Source organism: Lynx rufus, unplaced genomic scaffold (assembly GCF_022079265.1).
Source record: "Lynx rufus isolate CCGP_SWC_20201006 ecotype Redwood Valley unplaced genomic scaffold, mLynRuf1.p SCAF_2, whole genome shotgun sequence".
In the NCBI taxonomy this organism is placed as follows: Eukaryota; Metazoa; Chordata; class Mammalia; order Carnivora; family Felidae; genus Lynx; species Lynx rufus.
This window is the reverse complement of record NW_025814834.1, coordinates 593,038-609,195: the sequence shown is the minus strand read 5'-3', so window position 1 is coordinate 609,195 and position 16,158 is coordinate 593,038. Positions and strand designations below refer to the sequence as shown.

At 58.0% G+C, this 16,158-nt stretch overlaps 2 protein-coding genes across 12 annotated transcripts in view; both read left to right on the top strand.

The window, feature by feature from the left end:
• Nucleotides 1-9,667, top strand: part of PPP1R7 (protein phosphatase 1 regulatory subunit 7) — a 29,989-nt gene extending 20,322 nt beyond the window's left edge. For 3 of the 5 annotated variants that reach the window (XM_047085494.1, XM_047085493.1, XM_047085495.1), the window contains one exon: nucleotides 9,356-9,667. In XM_047085494.1, the coding sequence (XP_046941450.1) occupies nucleotides 9,356-9,532 (177 nt within the window). In that variant the 3' untranslated portion in view covers nucleotides 9,533-9,667. Of the gene's footprint in view, nucleotides 1-959; nucleotides 7,719-9,355 lie in introns of those variants that run through there. The other 2 variants (XR_006963004.1, XR_006963003.1) reach the window with 2 other exon arrangements.
• Nucleotides 9,668-14,200: 4,533 nt separating this feature from the next.
• The window catches only part of ANO7 (anoctamin 7), a 29,547-nt gene continuing 27,589 nt past the window's right edge, over nucleotides 14,201-16,158 (top strand). For all 7 annotated transcript variants that reach the window (XM_047085483.1, XM_047085478.1, XM_047085480.1 and 4 more), the window contains exon 1: nucleotides 14,201-15,755. In XM_047085483.1, coding sequence (XP_046941439.1) covers nucleotides 15,718-15,755 — 38 coding nt within the window. In that variant the 5' untranslated portion in view covers nucleotides 14,201-15,717. The remainder of the gene's footprint in view (nucleotides 15,756-16,158) is intronic.

Sequence of the window (16,158 nt, the reverse complement as noted above, 5' to 3'; positions counted from 1 at the left end):
CGGTTGAATGAGAGGCAGGAATTTAGGAGAGGAAGCTTGGGTAGCTGGGTGGAGACCAGCTGTGGATAACATTGAAAATGACGCCGTGCAGGTACGTGAGCTGAGGGTTACTGTATTAAAAATGGCTCCTAGAGGGTCACCATTTGAAAATGGGAGGTGGGGGACAGAGCACGAATAGGCATGTCACAGAATAAGAAGTAACAGTTGCTCGTAGATACATAAAGCGTTTCCTACTTATTAATTTTTAGAATACACTGAAACAGTGAGATGTGGTGTTTTGATGGTCAGGTTGACAAAGCCTTTGCTAGAATGAGGCGTGCGTTGTGGCGAGCACTCCCTTGGGCGCCGGCAGGACTCTGGTTGACACGTGTTCTGTGGGGCATTCAGAGCCTTGGAACTTTCACATCTAAGACCTAACAAAATGATGAGAAAGTCAAAGATTATGTACAAAAATACATAGACATCAGGATTTGGGTTTGTTGTTTTTTTTTACAGTGGAAATAGCTTTGTTGTATTTTCTAACGATAAAAGTATTTCTGTTCGTTGTAAAAAAGAAAAAGATCAGATTACAGAGAAGAACGAGAAATCTGTTTTTTCCTTGGTTTTCAGCGTTTAGTGTCAGTTTAGAAAAGGTCATAAACCCAAAACTTATAAAAACAATTGTCCAGATTTTCTTCTGAAACTTTAAATTTGTATCATTCATATGTTCTCTCCAACTTAGGGAATAATAAATTATGATATGGCCACATGATGAAATATTATGCTACTATAAAGCAAGGCTTCCAAATGACATTTGTAAAGGGGATTTATTTTTTTTTTTTTCAACGTTTATTTATTTTTGGGACAGAGAGAGACAGAGCATGAACGGGGGAGGGGCAGAGAGAGAGGGAGACACAGAATCGGAAACAGGCTCCAGGCTCTGAGCCATCAGCCCAGAGCCCGATGCGGGGCTCGAACTCACGGACCGCGAGATCGTGACCTGGCTGAAGTCGGACGCTTAACCGACTGCGCCACCCAGGCACCCTGTAAAGGGGATTTAATTACAGGAAAATGCTCATAATGTTGATGGGAAAAAAGGAAGGTGCCAAATATTTGGGGGCAGATCCGGGTGTTGGTGAACTCAGTACCCGTGGACGCTCGCACACAGAGAAAGGCCAGAGGAACGTGGGTAGAAACGAGAAGCCCTGCTGTCTGGATTGCACACATACAGCGGTTTCCTTTTTCTCTCTCTACTCTGCGGTTCCTCCAAGTTTTCCATGGTGAGCACGTATGTCTCTCGCGATTGAAAACCAAAGCATGGAAAAGTACATTGGAAGAGAAACAGAGGTGAAGCTGACGCCAGTGCCTCCCGCCAAGATCGGCTCTGTGGCTCCCAGAGAAGGCTGAAGAAGACAGAACAGAACATTAACAGCAGTCTTCCTTTTGTGGCGAGACCGTGCATGATTTTTATCTTTTTCTTTTCCTCCCTTGCTGTATTTCCCACTCCTCGGCAATGAACATTTTTATCTTGGGAAGAAAAAGAGAAGGAGGTGTATTTCCACGCATGCTTGTCAGCAGGGGCCGAGCAGGTGAGCCACATGGCCGCCTTGTGTGCTCCATACTGGCGGGAGTGCAGGGGCCAGTGGAGGCCAGCGGAGGCCAAGACCCTTCTCCTGCTGCCCCACAGGTGACTGAGGCCATGTGAGCAGACCTGGCAGGTCGTAGCGGGGTGAGAAAGAAGGGAGTGAGTTCCAAATGAAACATCGATGGTGAGTCAGCAGAAACCGGTCACCAGCTGAGGGAAAGGCGAAGGTCACGGGCAGGGAGATGTGTGGGGCCGAGCAAGAAGGCAGCAGTTGAGCTGGGAGCTGTCTAGACAGCCTCCCCTTCACCAGATCATCCCGGCTCCCAGAAGTCGGCGTGGACGAGCCCAGATACGTAGCGTGCTGCGCAGAAGTTAGTGCGTGCGTGTATAAAGTGTATAAATAAGAGCGGGTACACGTGTCCCTCCTTTCTGCAGAGAGAAACCCCAGAAGCATCAACCTGCAGAAACGGTCGCCCGTGGGGCCCGAGGGGAAGGTGGAGGGTGTAACAGCAGACCGTGTCTTCTCCAAACACATCATTTTGCAGAGTTTTGGTTTTTGAAAGTGCTTTATGCATTTTTTTAAACATTTTTAATTTACGATTCTAAGTGGACTGAAACAAACGACTCAATATTTCAAATTCCTACAATAACGACACAGAAGACAGTGACGCAGGAAAGAGTTCTCTGACCATACGACCTTTGGGAGCTGCATCCTAAGCACAGAAAGAACTCCTAAAGGATCTTGAATGTCCCTTGGTGGTTTTATTAGTGATAATATTGGTGTTATGATTTTGAAACTATTTTAAATATGTTCCAGGATAAATATACTAACGTGAGTAGGATCCTTCCGAATACTCCACATACAAGAAAATAGGCACAAATACAAAGTCACACTAGTGTGGCCTGTCGTGTTGGATTTGGATCTGGGGCCAGGTTTAGGCATGGAGGAAGGGCCGTCAGTCTTCCCATCTCGCACAAACAGCTATCACATGGGCAGGCATAGGGAGTAGCTGTTTCCAGGCCATGGGCTCGGGGCGACCACCGTGTCCACACCGCGGCCCTCAGCCAAGGGTGCTCGCCACACACAGGTGGGCCCAGACATAGAGCTGCGGTTTCCCCAAGCAAAGGAAGCAGAAATCGGAGCTTGGGCTCCCGGGGCTGAAATTTTCAGGGCAGGCTCGCAGCGGGGTGATGGCCACACGGAGACAAAGCCAGAGAAGTCAGCCTGAGGATCCCTCAGCCGAAGAATGAGCTGCACATGGGCAGCAGGCCTGTCAGAGGACAGCTGAGGACGTCAGGCCGGGCGGAGATTCCGGATGCCACGCAGCGTGTGGAGGCACCGCGTTCCAACCTGCCAGGGTGGGACGGCTGTGCCCGACACCCCAGAAAGCGCATCGACAGCCCAGCACAGCCACACGTCAGAGGCACATGCAGCACTCTCCCGGAGCCTGCGACCAGGCCTTCACAGGACCAGGAGGCTTCGCAGAACACCGCTCTTTAGAGGAGGACAGCAAAACGCGGGCTGCAAGAAGTGTGGCATCCACAGCAGCCAGTGTGCAGAGAGGCAGGAAAGTGCCACCCAGAACAAGGAGAAAACATCCATAGAAACCACAGGAGATGACCCATGATGTGTCCCCCTCACTGAGGTCCTGGCGTTCGTGCCCACGTGACCCCTGCCCACAAGTGTGTGTGGGCCTTACCAACTCATTTCCAACAAAACGTGGCAGAGGCCACAGGAGCCCACCCCTGCGCTTGGGCTATGAAGAGGCTGCCCTCGGTCCCAGGGACTCTGTCTGGCTCTCCCTCTTGAATCCGTACCTGAATACGAAGTAACAGACACCTCTTCTGACGCCAGCAGCACACAAGGCACACGTCCCCTTTCTTGAAATGCCCTACAGATTGTCCACAAATAGGTGGTTGTGATATTCTACCAGTTACTTACAAGATGTACCTTGAGAATTCTTCCACACCTCTGTTTTCAAGATGTCACTGAGTTTAGGGGAAATTAAATGTAAATCTTCTATATAAACATCAGCCACAAAAAACCATCGTAATGGGAAATACGTCCTGTGAAGTTAGGGTCTCAAAAACCACAAGCAGTCTGCTGGGAAGATGTCGAGCAGGGAGACCGTCAAAAGCAGAATTCCAGTCGTGGACTCAGGCCGCCTCATCACCGGATGCTAAAATCACTGAAGAGCTGGATGTCTGCCGTGTGTTGCCCCACGTAGAATTTGCTAAATGCAAAGGGCAACTTCGTCCATATGACCAAATTTACCATCCCTAACACCAACAGCCTGATGCTGTGTCTCCCCGCCCCCCATGTGAGTCATCTATAAAGCGTACTTGCCAAAAATGTTTATTTGCTCTAACCAAGCATTCAGACCTAACTTTGAGTTTACAGGAAACACGGGGGCTAGAAGAACACGCTAGGTGACACCAAAAGAGAGCCAGAGGGTACGTCCAAACGAGGGGCATTCCAAAGGAAACTTAACTGAGTTTCTTCACAAAGTCAATTTCATTTAACAGAAGAAAAAAAAAAATGTGAGTTGAAGGTGGGAAATGTTCTAGATTAAGAGACTAGAAGTTGTACCTTCTGGGGAGACATTCTCTAAGGGTCACACCCCACCCTGTTCCTTTACGCCCCGGTTGTAAAGAACGTAACGGGGAACAGGAGGTGCCGTGTTTTCCCTCAGTGAGTATAACATCTTTGCCCCGGCCTGGGCTCAGGAGACTCCGAACTGTGTGTGGAAACAATACAAGTGAATGGTTTTGCGCTCCATTTTGGAAACGTGAAGATAAGACTCTAAAAGTTATCTGTATCCAAGACATCATTCCAGTGTTCCAGTGGGGAGGAGTGAAATCTCCAGTTCCGCACCGATGGGATCCTGGAGGAAACTGGCCTGAGGCCGACTGGATCACCCGAAATGCTGGAATCTGGACTTTATAGAGATAGTCTCCCCCCCCAGAACTGGCGGCATGCTGGTGTCCGCGGGCACCGTGACGTGCAGGACGGCAAGCGTGCGGTGGGCAGATAGGAGAAAATGTGTGTTTTGAACCAGAAGAGGACCGGGCGCTGTGCGGCCGCCTGTGCCAGAGCTGACAGCCTGAGTCCACCACTGTGATGTTATGAAAGGGTTTTTAAGCAGACTGTGTTGCAAAAAACCTTATTTCTTCTAAAGAATGCTGTACTGCTACTTTTATTTTGCTGTGTTAAGGTCAAAGCGTAGGTACGTGTGTGCACCTTTTCGGTGGCTGTCCACTTGGCGGTGGATGGACTGCTTCCCCGGCACTTCTAATCGTGCCCACTTTGCATTTGGCCGTGTGAGCGGCTCACGGGTGGGGAGATTTATGCTTCATCGAATAACACTTGAGAATGCGTCCTGAAGGAGCTGTTGTTCTCCAGCGTCCCCTCCAGGGGATGCACCACTCAGGCCGACGGCAGAGCGCCTTCTCAGTGTCCGGGCCCTCTTGCAGGTTTCCGTCCCTTCGCGGGGCCGAGACCTGGGTTTTGGAAACCTAGACTTTCCGAAGCAGGTGGCACCCTCGGCCCACAAGAAGTCCTGTGAAAAGAGGGTTCCTCGCCCAAGTAGGTCTGGGAGTGCGCGGCTCACGGGGAATTAGTGCGGACGTTCCGGCCGTGGCCGCCGAGCGGGTAGCGGGCTGGCCTCCAGCCACAGGCAAGCACAAGATGTGGTCTGGCTCTACTCGGGCGGAGCACGAGGCTGTGGCCCCGGGGAGGCGTGGCAACCGTGGAGCCAAGAACAGGACCCGTGGTCAAAGTTTATGGCAAGACAAGGCATCAGGCACTGCAGAGGGGGTAGCCGTGCAGAGAAGGGGCCCGGCACACCGTGGCCGAGGCCCGAGCCGTCTGGGCCCAAGGCCGCCCCGCTCAAGGCTCACGCGGCGGCCATGCCGGGGTGCGGTGCCCACGTAGAGAGAGCTTGCCTACACCATCAGCATCCAGGCCAAACTCCACAGAGGCCGTTCCTGACGGAAGGACCCCAGGCTCAGATTCGACCTACCGCAGACCACCCTAAATAAAGCCGAAATCAAGCTCAAACTATCTCCAGAGGTGGAGTTTGGAGGTCGGTCCCCACCGAGTCGGAGGGACCCTGACAAAGTGTGAAACCGGGTTCACGCAGGGCGTGCTGAGCAGCTGGTATTAGAACAAAAAATCCACTCTCTTCAAAGAATCCAGTGTCGATAGCACGTTATCCACAATGTCTAGCGTTTGGTCTAAAATCACAGATCTGTAAATAGGAAAATATGATCTGTGCTTAAAAAGAAGTTGTCACAAGAAACCAAACCCTTGGTGCCAATTAATCTCTGGGCCTGGAGGGGGGGTGTGGTGTCTTGTTCTCATGCCCGCCTCCAGACGGCGCTTCCTCCTCCCTAAAGACCTCCCGCCACGCAGCCTGGTGTGCTCACTCCACCCCGGGGGCCTCACCCCTCCCTTCCTTGAAGATGTCAGGACTCGCTCCCACCCAGCACTGCCCCTGCCACGCGCGGTCCTTGCTGCTCTCCGAGTCCGTGTAGGTGTCCCAGGGGCCTGGCGCCTCCTCACCCCCCCGAAAGTCACGGTTGCTGACACCCCCCCTGACGGACCCCGAGCCCTGTGGCTGCCAGCTCCGTGCAGTCCGCTCCATCCGCCAGCATTCCCATCTGCTTGCTGCCCCATCGAGACCATCACCAGGGACCCCGGCCCCCTCTCCGTCTCTCGCCTTCTTAGGTGCTCACCCCCACACCACCCCTACATCAGGAGGCTGCTATCGTCACCCCCTTCTGCTCGACCGGCTCACCCTGCAGAAGGTGTTAACTTTGCCTTGGCTGAGCCCGCCGTGCTCCCCGCAGTGCCTTCCTGCCTTTCGAGCAAGCTTAGCCCATCTTCTCCGGGTCAGCTTCCTCCGCCCTCGCCGGACGTCCTTGCGTGGAGAGAACCTCACTCTCGGCCCCCCATCACGGCGGATGTAGGTGGTTCTCTGCGGCCACCTCTTCTTCGTTCAAGGACACCCGCCAGTGACGCCCCTGCCCCAGCCCGTAAAAGCGTTTCCACCCGTGCACAGACGGGCTGCAGCCTCTCCTGTCCTGAAGGCTGCCCTCTCTCCTTGACCATGACCCCCTCCCCCCAACCCACCCCCCTCCGCCATCCCTGCCCTCCTTTGCAGGCAGCCTGCTCAGGAGACCTCTCGTCTGGCTGGCTGTCACTCACCTCCACCCTCCACCCTGGGACTCACTCAGCAGCAAGCTCTCCCCGTGGCCTAGGACGGGCACGCACCCCCAGCCACGGTGTGGCCCACCAGCCAAGATGGTCTAGCGGTCGGGGCCTGTGCTACACCTGGCGTGTTGGAAGCTTCCCTCCACCAGCAGACACGTGGCTGGATTCAGTGTCCCTCGCACCCCTCACTCTACGCTAGAGTGCCTGCCCGGGGTCCGGTCTTGGGCCTTCTCTCTGCCTAATGAGCCTCTCCAGTCCAAGTACCCCCGTCTGCTCCCAGCACCCATATTTATATTCCCAGCCCGAGTCTGTCCTGGGCTCCGGATTTGCAGCAACAACTGTGTGCCCAGTGCAGGACGTCGTTGGCTGACTACCCACCCCCAAACCCAGCAGCACGTCCTGAGCCCGTGAGCCTCCCTCCCCAAGCTGTGCTTCCTCCATTTTGTTCAACAGCCTCCCAGTTCTTTGAGCCAAAAGTCTCAGAATCTTCCTTTGTTTCTCCTTATCTTTTACACATCACATGCAAGACGACGTCTTCCCTCCCCCTTCTACCCAGAATCCAGCCTCTCTGCACCGCTGCTGTCAACACCGTGCCACAAAGCCACCATCATCCCTGACCAGCACCATTAACACCACTTTCTAATGTGCAGCACTCTCCACACGACCGTGACCAGATTCAAGTCCATAACCCTTCCAGGGCCGCCATCTCAGTCCTTCAAAGTCCCCACCGCCACCCCCATGTCATGTCACTGCCGAACCCCAGCTCCTAGAACAGAGCCTGGTACGTGGGAGGTTCTCACGCATTCGCCCAGATGCTGAGCCGCCGTGTCAGTGTTTCAGACCCGAAGGCAAGGCAGTGTCCCAGAATTCCATGCCGACTAACGTGCTCTTGGCTCGCAGCGCTTGAACTCCCCTGGCGCTCCCGCCGAGGGGCCACAGGTGGGTTCCTGGAAAGGCTCCGCCTCCTTCCAATTGCGTGCGCGTGGGTCGCTCCTCTGTATGCAGAGGTGAAGATGAAAGGGGCCACGCTGTCGCCTCCACCCACCCCGGCTCCCGCTGCAGGTTCACAGAGGACAGACCTGCCCCTGCCCTTCGGGAGGAGCGCACCTGCCCTCGGCCTGTGTGCGCTTGGAACTGGGGGGTGGGTCAGACCAGCAGGCCGTGAGGCTGGTGTGGCACCCCCCTGTTAGTGATGCCTACGCTCCCAGCGGCTTTCCGGCTTGCGCCTCGTTTAAACTTGGTCATCGGGGCCACCTGGCTGGCTCAGTCGGTGGAGCATGCGACTCTTGATCTTGGGGTCACGAGTGTGAGCCCCACATGGGCTGCAGAGATCACTTAAATAAAAAGAAAACTTTACAGTTCCTGTCATCCAAAACCCTCCAATGACCTGCTGGAGTCAGGTTGCCCTGCTTGTCAGAGCCAGCTGTGCCTCACCCCGGCGCCGCGGTCTGGGACGCGGCATGGGTAGCGTAAGATTGGCCACGGCGGGGTGTTTACACCACAGAATCTGGCGGACACTACCCATCAGGGCTCTTTGAAATCTCTTGGAGCTGGTTGCTGAGGGCGCCTGCAGGACCGCCCGGCCTACGCCCTCGCCTCCGCACCCCCCGGGGCGGATGGCTGTATCTAGCCTTCAGAGACTGTCCCGCCATCTGTGTTCACGTGGTCCTCTGCCAGATTCTTGGGGAACTGGCAGAAGCCAGGGTGGCTCACCCTCTGAGCCTCCTGTCTCGCCCCCCACGGAGGAGCCACCACCATCCACAGGACAGGTGTGGACTGAGCGTCATAAGCACGTGCTGTGACAGGCACTCTAAATCCAGAGGCCCACCATGCCCTCGTCTTGACGCTGGTTCAAAGAGAGAATTCTCCCTGGCTCTGGCGGGTCCTGTCCAGGTGGGCCTTGGCAGGATCAGGAGGGTGAAATCTAACCTGCTTTGAGCCTGTAACTCAGACTTCTGAGCCCCTCCTCCAGGTTCATATCCTGGGGCCATCATGTCAGCCATGCAAGGTGAGCGGTGGCTGGGCATTTACGTCACAGACCCCAGCAAGGGGCATCCCAGTGGGACAAGCCAGAGGCAACTTCGGGGACAGATGGACGTTTAGTCAGCGTGGCTGCTGCCCTGCTGACCACGTCACAGGCAGAGCGTGCCGTCAGGCCGTGGGGATGACTGAATGGGTCTGAAACAGAAACCGAACCTACTGTGACACGTTGCCAGGAGATGGGGCGGGTTTGTCCTCGGTGTTGCTCTGATCGTTTCTCCGCTGATGTTAACTTGGATTAGCCCCTTTCGTGGTGATGTGGCCCAAGTCCTGGGCATGAGCAAGAGCATTTCCCTTGGGACGCTGCTGGAAGGTGGCCGGGAGGTACCGAGCGGTGACAGGGTTCCATGAGGGCACCAAGAAGACTTAAAACCAAGTCACACTGTCTTCAGAGTGGGGAGGACGGGAGCACATCTGTGGCCTCGTGCCCAGGTGTGGGGGTGGGAGGCTCGGGCCCTTCAGTCCTACAAGCTTTTCTAACGCACTTGTGTGTGTGTGTGTGTGTGTGTGTGTGTGTGTGTGTGTGTGTCCTCCAGATGAACGACAATCTCCTCGAGAGCTGGAGCGACCTCGACGAGCTGAAGGCAGCCAAGAGCCTGGAGACGGTGTACCTGGAGCGGAACCCCCTGCAGAAGGACCCCCAGTACAGGCGGAAGATCATGCTGGCCCTGCCCACCGTGCGGCAGATCGACGCCACCTTCGTCCGGTTCTGAGTCCTCCCGGCTCCTCGCCCGGGCCCTCTCTTCACAAGAACTTCCCAGCCACGGTTTTTATCTGCCCGTTGCTCCTCGAGCCGTCACTCTCAACAGTCACAAACCCAATGGCAATAAAAAGGCACTGAGTGATAACCGCCGTGTGTGACGCCCGCGCCGCTCCGGGATGCCGCCACGCGGTGTTCTAGTTAGACGGTCATGGTCCCACCTGTGGTGTTCCCGCCACATCAGTCTCCTCCTTCCTCTCCGGGAGGTCTCGGCCCTCATGAGAAGGGCGGGCCGGTGGGTATGAGGGCGCTGCCCAGGGTGGGGGCACTCGGTGGCCGGCCTGGCCGCCAAAGCTGCTTGGTCTTAAACACCAGGTGATGCCTCAGTTTTTCTAATTGCATGTATTTAAAAAACAAAACTGGGCACAGGATGGCTCAGCCCTGCGTGCTGCAACCCTCCCGGCTCCTAGATGGTCGCAGCCATGCACCAGGCCCCTGCTGACCGCTGCCCGGGCTTGCCCTGCCGACCCAACCTCAGCTCTTCGGGGCCCGGACCGCCCGCAAGAGGAGACGCTTCCCACACGCACGGCTGCCCGTGCCGCTGGCAGTGTGGACCTGCCCAAGTCTCTGTTCAAGACTTTCTCCAAAGAGCCCACTTCCTGGCAGATTCTGACATCACTTCCCGGTCTTTCCGCGTCATGTTGGCTTGTTTCTTAGAAAATTTACGTCAACACTCACCCAGGGTCTCTCGGGGTCTCAGATTTCCCTTCTGCAGAAAAAGCACTGAATCATGGTCACCATGGTCCCTTCTCCAAGGTTCTAGAGCTGCCCTGTCCAGTATGGGGGCCACTTGCCATCACGTGTGGTTGCTTCAACGTAAACTTAAATTTGTTAAAATGAAATAAAAGATTCAGTTCCTCAGTTGCACTTGGCACATTCCAGGTGCTCAGTAGCCACGTCTCACTAGGGAGACCCGTTCCCGTCGTCACAGAGAGTTCTGGAAGGTCCTGCTCTAGATCCTGATGAGTAGCCTGCACAGGCCACTCTTGAGAGCCAGGGAGCAGGTCAGAGGTCTCTGAGCGACCAGGTGACCCCTGCCAACATTCGTGGACCTGCCAGTTGTTGGCCTGAAGTTTAAGGTCACGTCTAGTTCCCAACTCACCTTCACCAGGATAAATCGTGTGGCCTGTCCCTGTGAGTGCCTGCCCACTGGAAGCAAATTTCTGGGAAGGGGTCGAGAGGGCGCGGCCCCAGAAAGGGTCTTCAGGTTACAGCCCTAGAAGTAAGAAGAAAGACAGTCTAGACACAAGCATTCGGGACTTGACTGCCACTGCTGGGAGCATTATTCACAGGCATCATCCACCCAAATACAACCCCGTCAGATGAACCACAGAACGATGGAGGTGTCATTTCGGAGCAGCAGGCCACACCCGGCGGGACCTTCATTCATGAGCACACAGCTGACAAAGAGCCCTCTGTGAAGCAGAGACCGCATTCTTGCCCGGGCACGAGACGCGCCCCGAAAAGTGGGCCATGTGAGCCACGAGGTCACCGCTTTTTAATCTGGGAGCTAGAGCGTCGCGGGTAGCGGCAGACGGCACATGTGTTCACCATGGCATGGAAGAAAAGGAGCAATCGTTTATAAACACGTGCATGGGGAGCCATGTGGTGAAAGTAGCTGCGAACAGGATAGCTTTGTCCTCACGGGTAGGAAAAGAAACCCAGAGAGCCTCGGGCAAACAGGACAGTAAGGAGATAAGCCTCAGCCTCTGGTGTGGATGAGGTGGGGACACGTGCCCAGAGCCAGTCCCAGTCCCACTAACATCCGGCCTCTGTGCTTTAACAGACCCAGGAAATGTACAGGGGTGAAGGGGGGGAAGGGTGTGCAGAACCGGCAGTCCCAGACCAAGCGTCACTTGAATATTTGAGAAGCTCATTAAACTTAAGATCCACACTGAACCATGAAACTTTGGACAAGGGTCGAGGGAGGCAGCTTCCTGCTGGATCCTAAAAGCTACAGACCAGGCTAGTGGGGTCCCGGCCCCAGACGGTGCCGAGCAGCATTGCTGTGTACAGGACGCCCCCTGCGTGGCCCGGGGTCAGAAACCTCGGAGTGACCGGGAAAACGGGTGGCGGGAGGAAGTGCGGGAACCCCTCTGTGAGCCGCAGTGGAGGAGAGCATTGATGGCCGCAGCGCAGCCACAGACACGGTTTTGATGGGTTCGTCTACGCAAAAATAAAATCCCTGTAGAGCACGGAACACCACGGGTAGACCACAGACAGCAGGTGAAGAGACGTGCTCCCAGTGTTTACAACTGGCAGAGGCCTGATCAAAGAGCCCACTAGAAACCCGCCGAAGGCGACAGCAGGCAATCCAGGGAAGCCAGAGGGCCCGGCGACCACCCCCGGCGCGCCGGTCTTCGGAGAGGCACACACGGGATGGGCCGCTGCTGTGCCCCTACCCAAAATTAGCCGGGTCGAAAGCTCCCGGCGTCGGGTGTCCAGGAGGGCACCGCACGTGGGCCCCGGGCGCAGTGCCGTCACGGCCCAGGCAGAGGGACCCCAGGGGCACCCTGAACCTCAGAAGCGCACCCAAGCTGGGTCTTTGGCTACGGTAAACGTTCTTCGGCCGGAAGCAGCTCGCGGCGCCCGCTGGGCAACCCCGAGGAGGCTGCGGCCCCGGAAACCACGTGTGCGTGAAGGAGCGCCGTGCGGGGGCGCGCGCGCAGGCAGGACGGCCTGGGGGGGCGCGCGCGGACTGGAGGGCTCTCAGACGCGCAGGGAACGGCGGGAACAGCCAGGAATGAGGCGCAGCCGGGAGCCCCTCCTCCTCGCGCACGTGGTCCGAAACAACCCCTAGGAGGCAAGTTTGGAGCGAGAGGGAGGGAGGTGAGGAGACGGCACAGACACCGGCAGACGCAGACGTGGCCATACTGCTGATCCCACGGGGGGGGGGGGGGGGGGCGGAGTGTGGCTGCAGGGAAGAGACGCGACCGTGCGCACTCGACGCCTCCGCCCCTGTCCGTCGGCCTTCCCTCTTTCAGGTGCTTGGGATCATACAGCGGTGAGCCAGACGACCCTTTGTTTCTTCTCACAAGATTTTTAAAAACCCGCCCTTGGGAACTTCCCGGGGAGCGGGCGTAGGTTCAACAGCCACCGGAAGACAATTGTATGGTTAGAAGGTGACTCCACGTTTGGGAGAAACGTGCCTTTGGCCAGGCTCCCTGGTGGCAGGGGTGGGGTGACCTCGCTGAGGGGCAGAACCGGTCCAGAGCCACACTGGGGGGTGGGGGAAGCAGGCCGAGGGGGCAGCAGAGAGGAGGAGGCAGAGCGGAGGGAGGGGAGAGTGAAGCCTCGGGCAGAGCATTCCGGAACCCCAACCCCCCCGGGCTCGGGGCGCTTGGCGGGAAGAGCCTGGATGGGGAGTAAGCGCTGGCAAGACCCCAGCAGGCTGCAAGGGAGAGGCACAGAGGGAGGGGGAAGCAGGGAGGGGCAGGGGAGGTACCCTGAGGTCGGGGGGGGGGGGGGGGGGGACGGGCAGACAGACACGCTGGACTCAAGGGTGGCGTCCTACTGCAGCAGGAGGCGAGCAGAGAGGGCGGTGGCCACCTGGGGGAGGGGGTGCTTGCTCTGTGCAGAGGGAATGTTTGGGAGAGAGGTGGAATCTGGGAAGGCTCTTGAGGGGCAGGGATGAGTCCTGGATGGGACAGAAGGGTCCTGGGGAGCAAGAGAGGGTCCTGGGGGACGGGGGAGTCCTGGGGAGGAGAGAAGGGTTCTGGGGGCAGGGGTGAGTCCTCAGGGGGCCAGGAGAGGGTCCTGGGGGTAGGTATGAGTCCTGGGGGAGGGGGGCAGGAGAGGGTCCTGGGGGTCAAGAGAGGGTCCTGGGGTCAGGAGTGAGTCCTGGGAACAAGAGAGGGTCCTGGGGGACGGGGGGGGGGGGAGTCCTGGGGAGGAGAGAAGGGTTCTGGGGGCAGGGGTGAGTCCTCAGGGGGCCAGGAGAGGGTCCTGGGGGCAGGTATGAGTCCTGGGGGAGGGGGGCAGGAGAGCGTCCTGGGGGTCAAGAGAGGGTCCTGGGGTCAGGAGTGAGTCCTGGGAACAAGAGAGGGTCCTGGGGGACGGGGGGGGGGGGGAAGTCCTGGGGAGGAGAGAAGGGTTCTGGGGGCAGGGGTGAGTCCTCGGGGGGCCAGGAGAGGGTCCTGGGGGCAGGTATGAGTCCTGGGGGAGGGGGGCAGGAGAGGGTCCTGGGGGTCAAGAGAGGGTCCTGGGGTCAGGAGTGAGTCCTGGGGACAAGAGAGGGTCCGGGGGGGGGGAGTCCTGGGGAGGAGAGAAGGGTTCTGGGGGCAACGGTGAGTCCTGGGGGCAGGGATGAGTCCTGGAGGGCAGGGGTTGAGTGAGCGGATAACACATAGGATACAGGAAGACTGCGAACCATTCGTGGCCCACCCCTCAGACTGTGTGCAGGACGGGTGACCGAGGAGAACAGAAGAGGCACCCAGCTGGCAGTCACTCCAAGGGCCATCAGCCCAGTGATTTTGTTCAGAGCAGCAGTGTGCCCACCCCAGGGAGGAGGCACATTTGGTTGTAAACCAGCTGTCAGATCTGCTCCCTTTCCAGGCTGCCCCACGGCAGGGGCGGGGGGGCGGGGGGGGCGGGGGTGGAGGGGCTGGGACTCGTGCTTAGCTGGTGGCACCTGCCGTCTGGAGGGGAGGGACAGGTGCAGGTGGCACAGGCTGGAGTCTGGGCCTGCAGGTGCCCCACCTCCCTGTTCTTGTGAGGTGACGAAGATCCTTTTTCAGCCACAGTTGGAGGTCTTTTCCCCCTGCTTCCACCGATGTATTTCTGAATGTTCAACACATGAATATAAAAGGTTACAGTCAGAAAAGGCCAGTGTGCAGTGTGGCAGATCCGGGCCCTGGGCTCTTCCTGGCACCTGGGACCCAACAAAACACCTGCGCTCGTTGCTTGCTTGCTTTTTTTTTTTTTTCTTCTTCTTAATTTTTAGAAAGGGCCAGAATAACGCAACTTGGAAAAATGTCAAACCGTGAAACATGGTGTAAAGTGAAAATCTAAGCTTCCCGCTCTTGAAGGTGTCCTGCGTGCATGTGTCCCTCCAGGGCTCCAGCCGCGGGGCGCGGTGGCCCCCCGCGACCTGTCCCCGCTGCCCTCCTCAGGTAGACATCCCTGAGGCCCCAAGAGCAGAGAGCCGGGAGCCCCTGACAGCTGGCCTCCTCCTGGAATGCTCCTATGCAGTGTCTGGCCGGAGCACGGGGCAAAGTTGTCTCCGGCTGGGAAAACTCTGGGCCACACCAGACAGAGGCCCTGGGGGCTCAAGCCGAGCTCCCCACCCCCCGGGTGTTCCTCCTGTCTCCGCCTGCCTCACCCCTTTCCTGGGCTCTGGGGCATCCCATCTCGGCGTCTGTGTGGGAAGCGCTTGACCCTCAGGCTCAGGGGGTCCCAGCTGTGGCTGGGCCCTGCGTGTGGGAGCTTGACCCGCTGAGCAGGGTCTCCCTGGGAGCAGAGTGGGGGTCAGAGATGCAGCCAGGACGAGGGTGCGACTCGGGGGTTTCAACAGGTGTCTGGTGAGGAGGGCTGAGCGCGGGTGAGCGGGATCCTGGGAGAAAGGCCCAGAGCAGAGAGGGCCCGGGGGGGGGCCCGGGGCCCTCCTCCCTGCACCGAAGTGGGCCCTGAGCTGACGTGGTAGCCTGAGGCCACACCCAGGAAGTGGCAGAACGGGCTCTACCACCTGGGGCCCCCATGTCCCACACGGGCGCCCTGCCAGGCAGAGACCACAGCCCACATCTGTGGCCACCCCCGCCGGATGCCACCTCTCCCTAACATCCCACAGCAACGGCCCGACAGCTGACATGGGCCCTGGCATCCCTGAGTACAAAGGGGAGCACAGTGGCATTTGCATGTGCGCTGGGTGAGGGCCCTAGGAAAATAGGCTGCCTCTGTTTGCAGACTCAGAGCCCCACACCCCCTCTTCAAACAAAGGCAGATCCCATTCCAGGAGCTGGGGGGGTGGGGGGGGGAACTTGCCCCAGCCACTCTGCTTCCGGGCCCATTTGCCAGGCGAGGGGAGGACATGTGAGTGGCCATCGCCCACCCCCACGCCGGGCAGGGTCCCTCCCAGTTCTCTGCCTACGGGACTGGCCCGGACTCAGCTGCCCAGACCAGGCTTGTGCTGAAAAGCTGGCCATGACCTCGGAGGCCTCTTCTGGAAGCCGCCGTCCCAGGTGGGAGCCTTTTCTGATGCAAGGGCCATGGGGAGGAGGGGGGAGAGGGACTCCAGGGAGGCTGGGTGAGCACCCCCGGGCCATCAGGGCTCCAAATGCCCTGAACTACGGGTTAAGCCCCGAGGTCCCCCTGCTGCCCAGAGGCCTGCCCGGGCCTCGGGGGTGAGAAGAGCCAAGGCTCGGTGTGGCTCTGGGCAGGGCGCCTCCAATCGGAGGGACGGCCAGTGGAGCCACCACGGAGGAGGTCACTGCTGTGGCCCATCCCCCGTCCTCTCTGCACCGAGCGCTCGCCACAGTGGGGAGGCTGCCAGCTTAAGATCCCTGAGACTTCTCCTCCAGGAGGGCCTCGTGGCCCACACTGTCACAATGCCAGGCCCTGGCTCAGGGCCGTCTGGCACCTCAA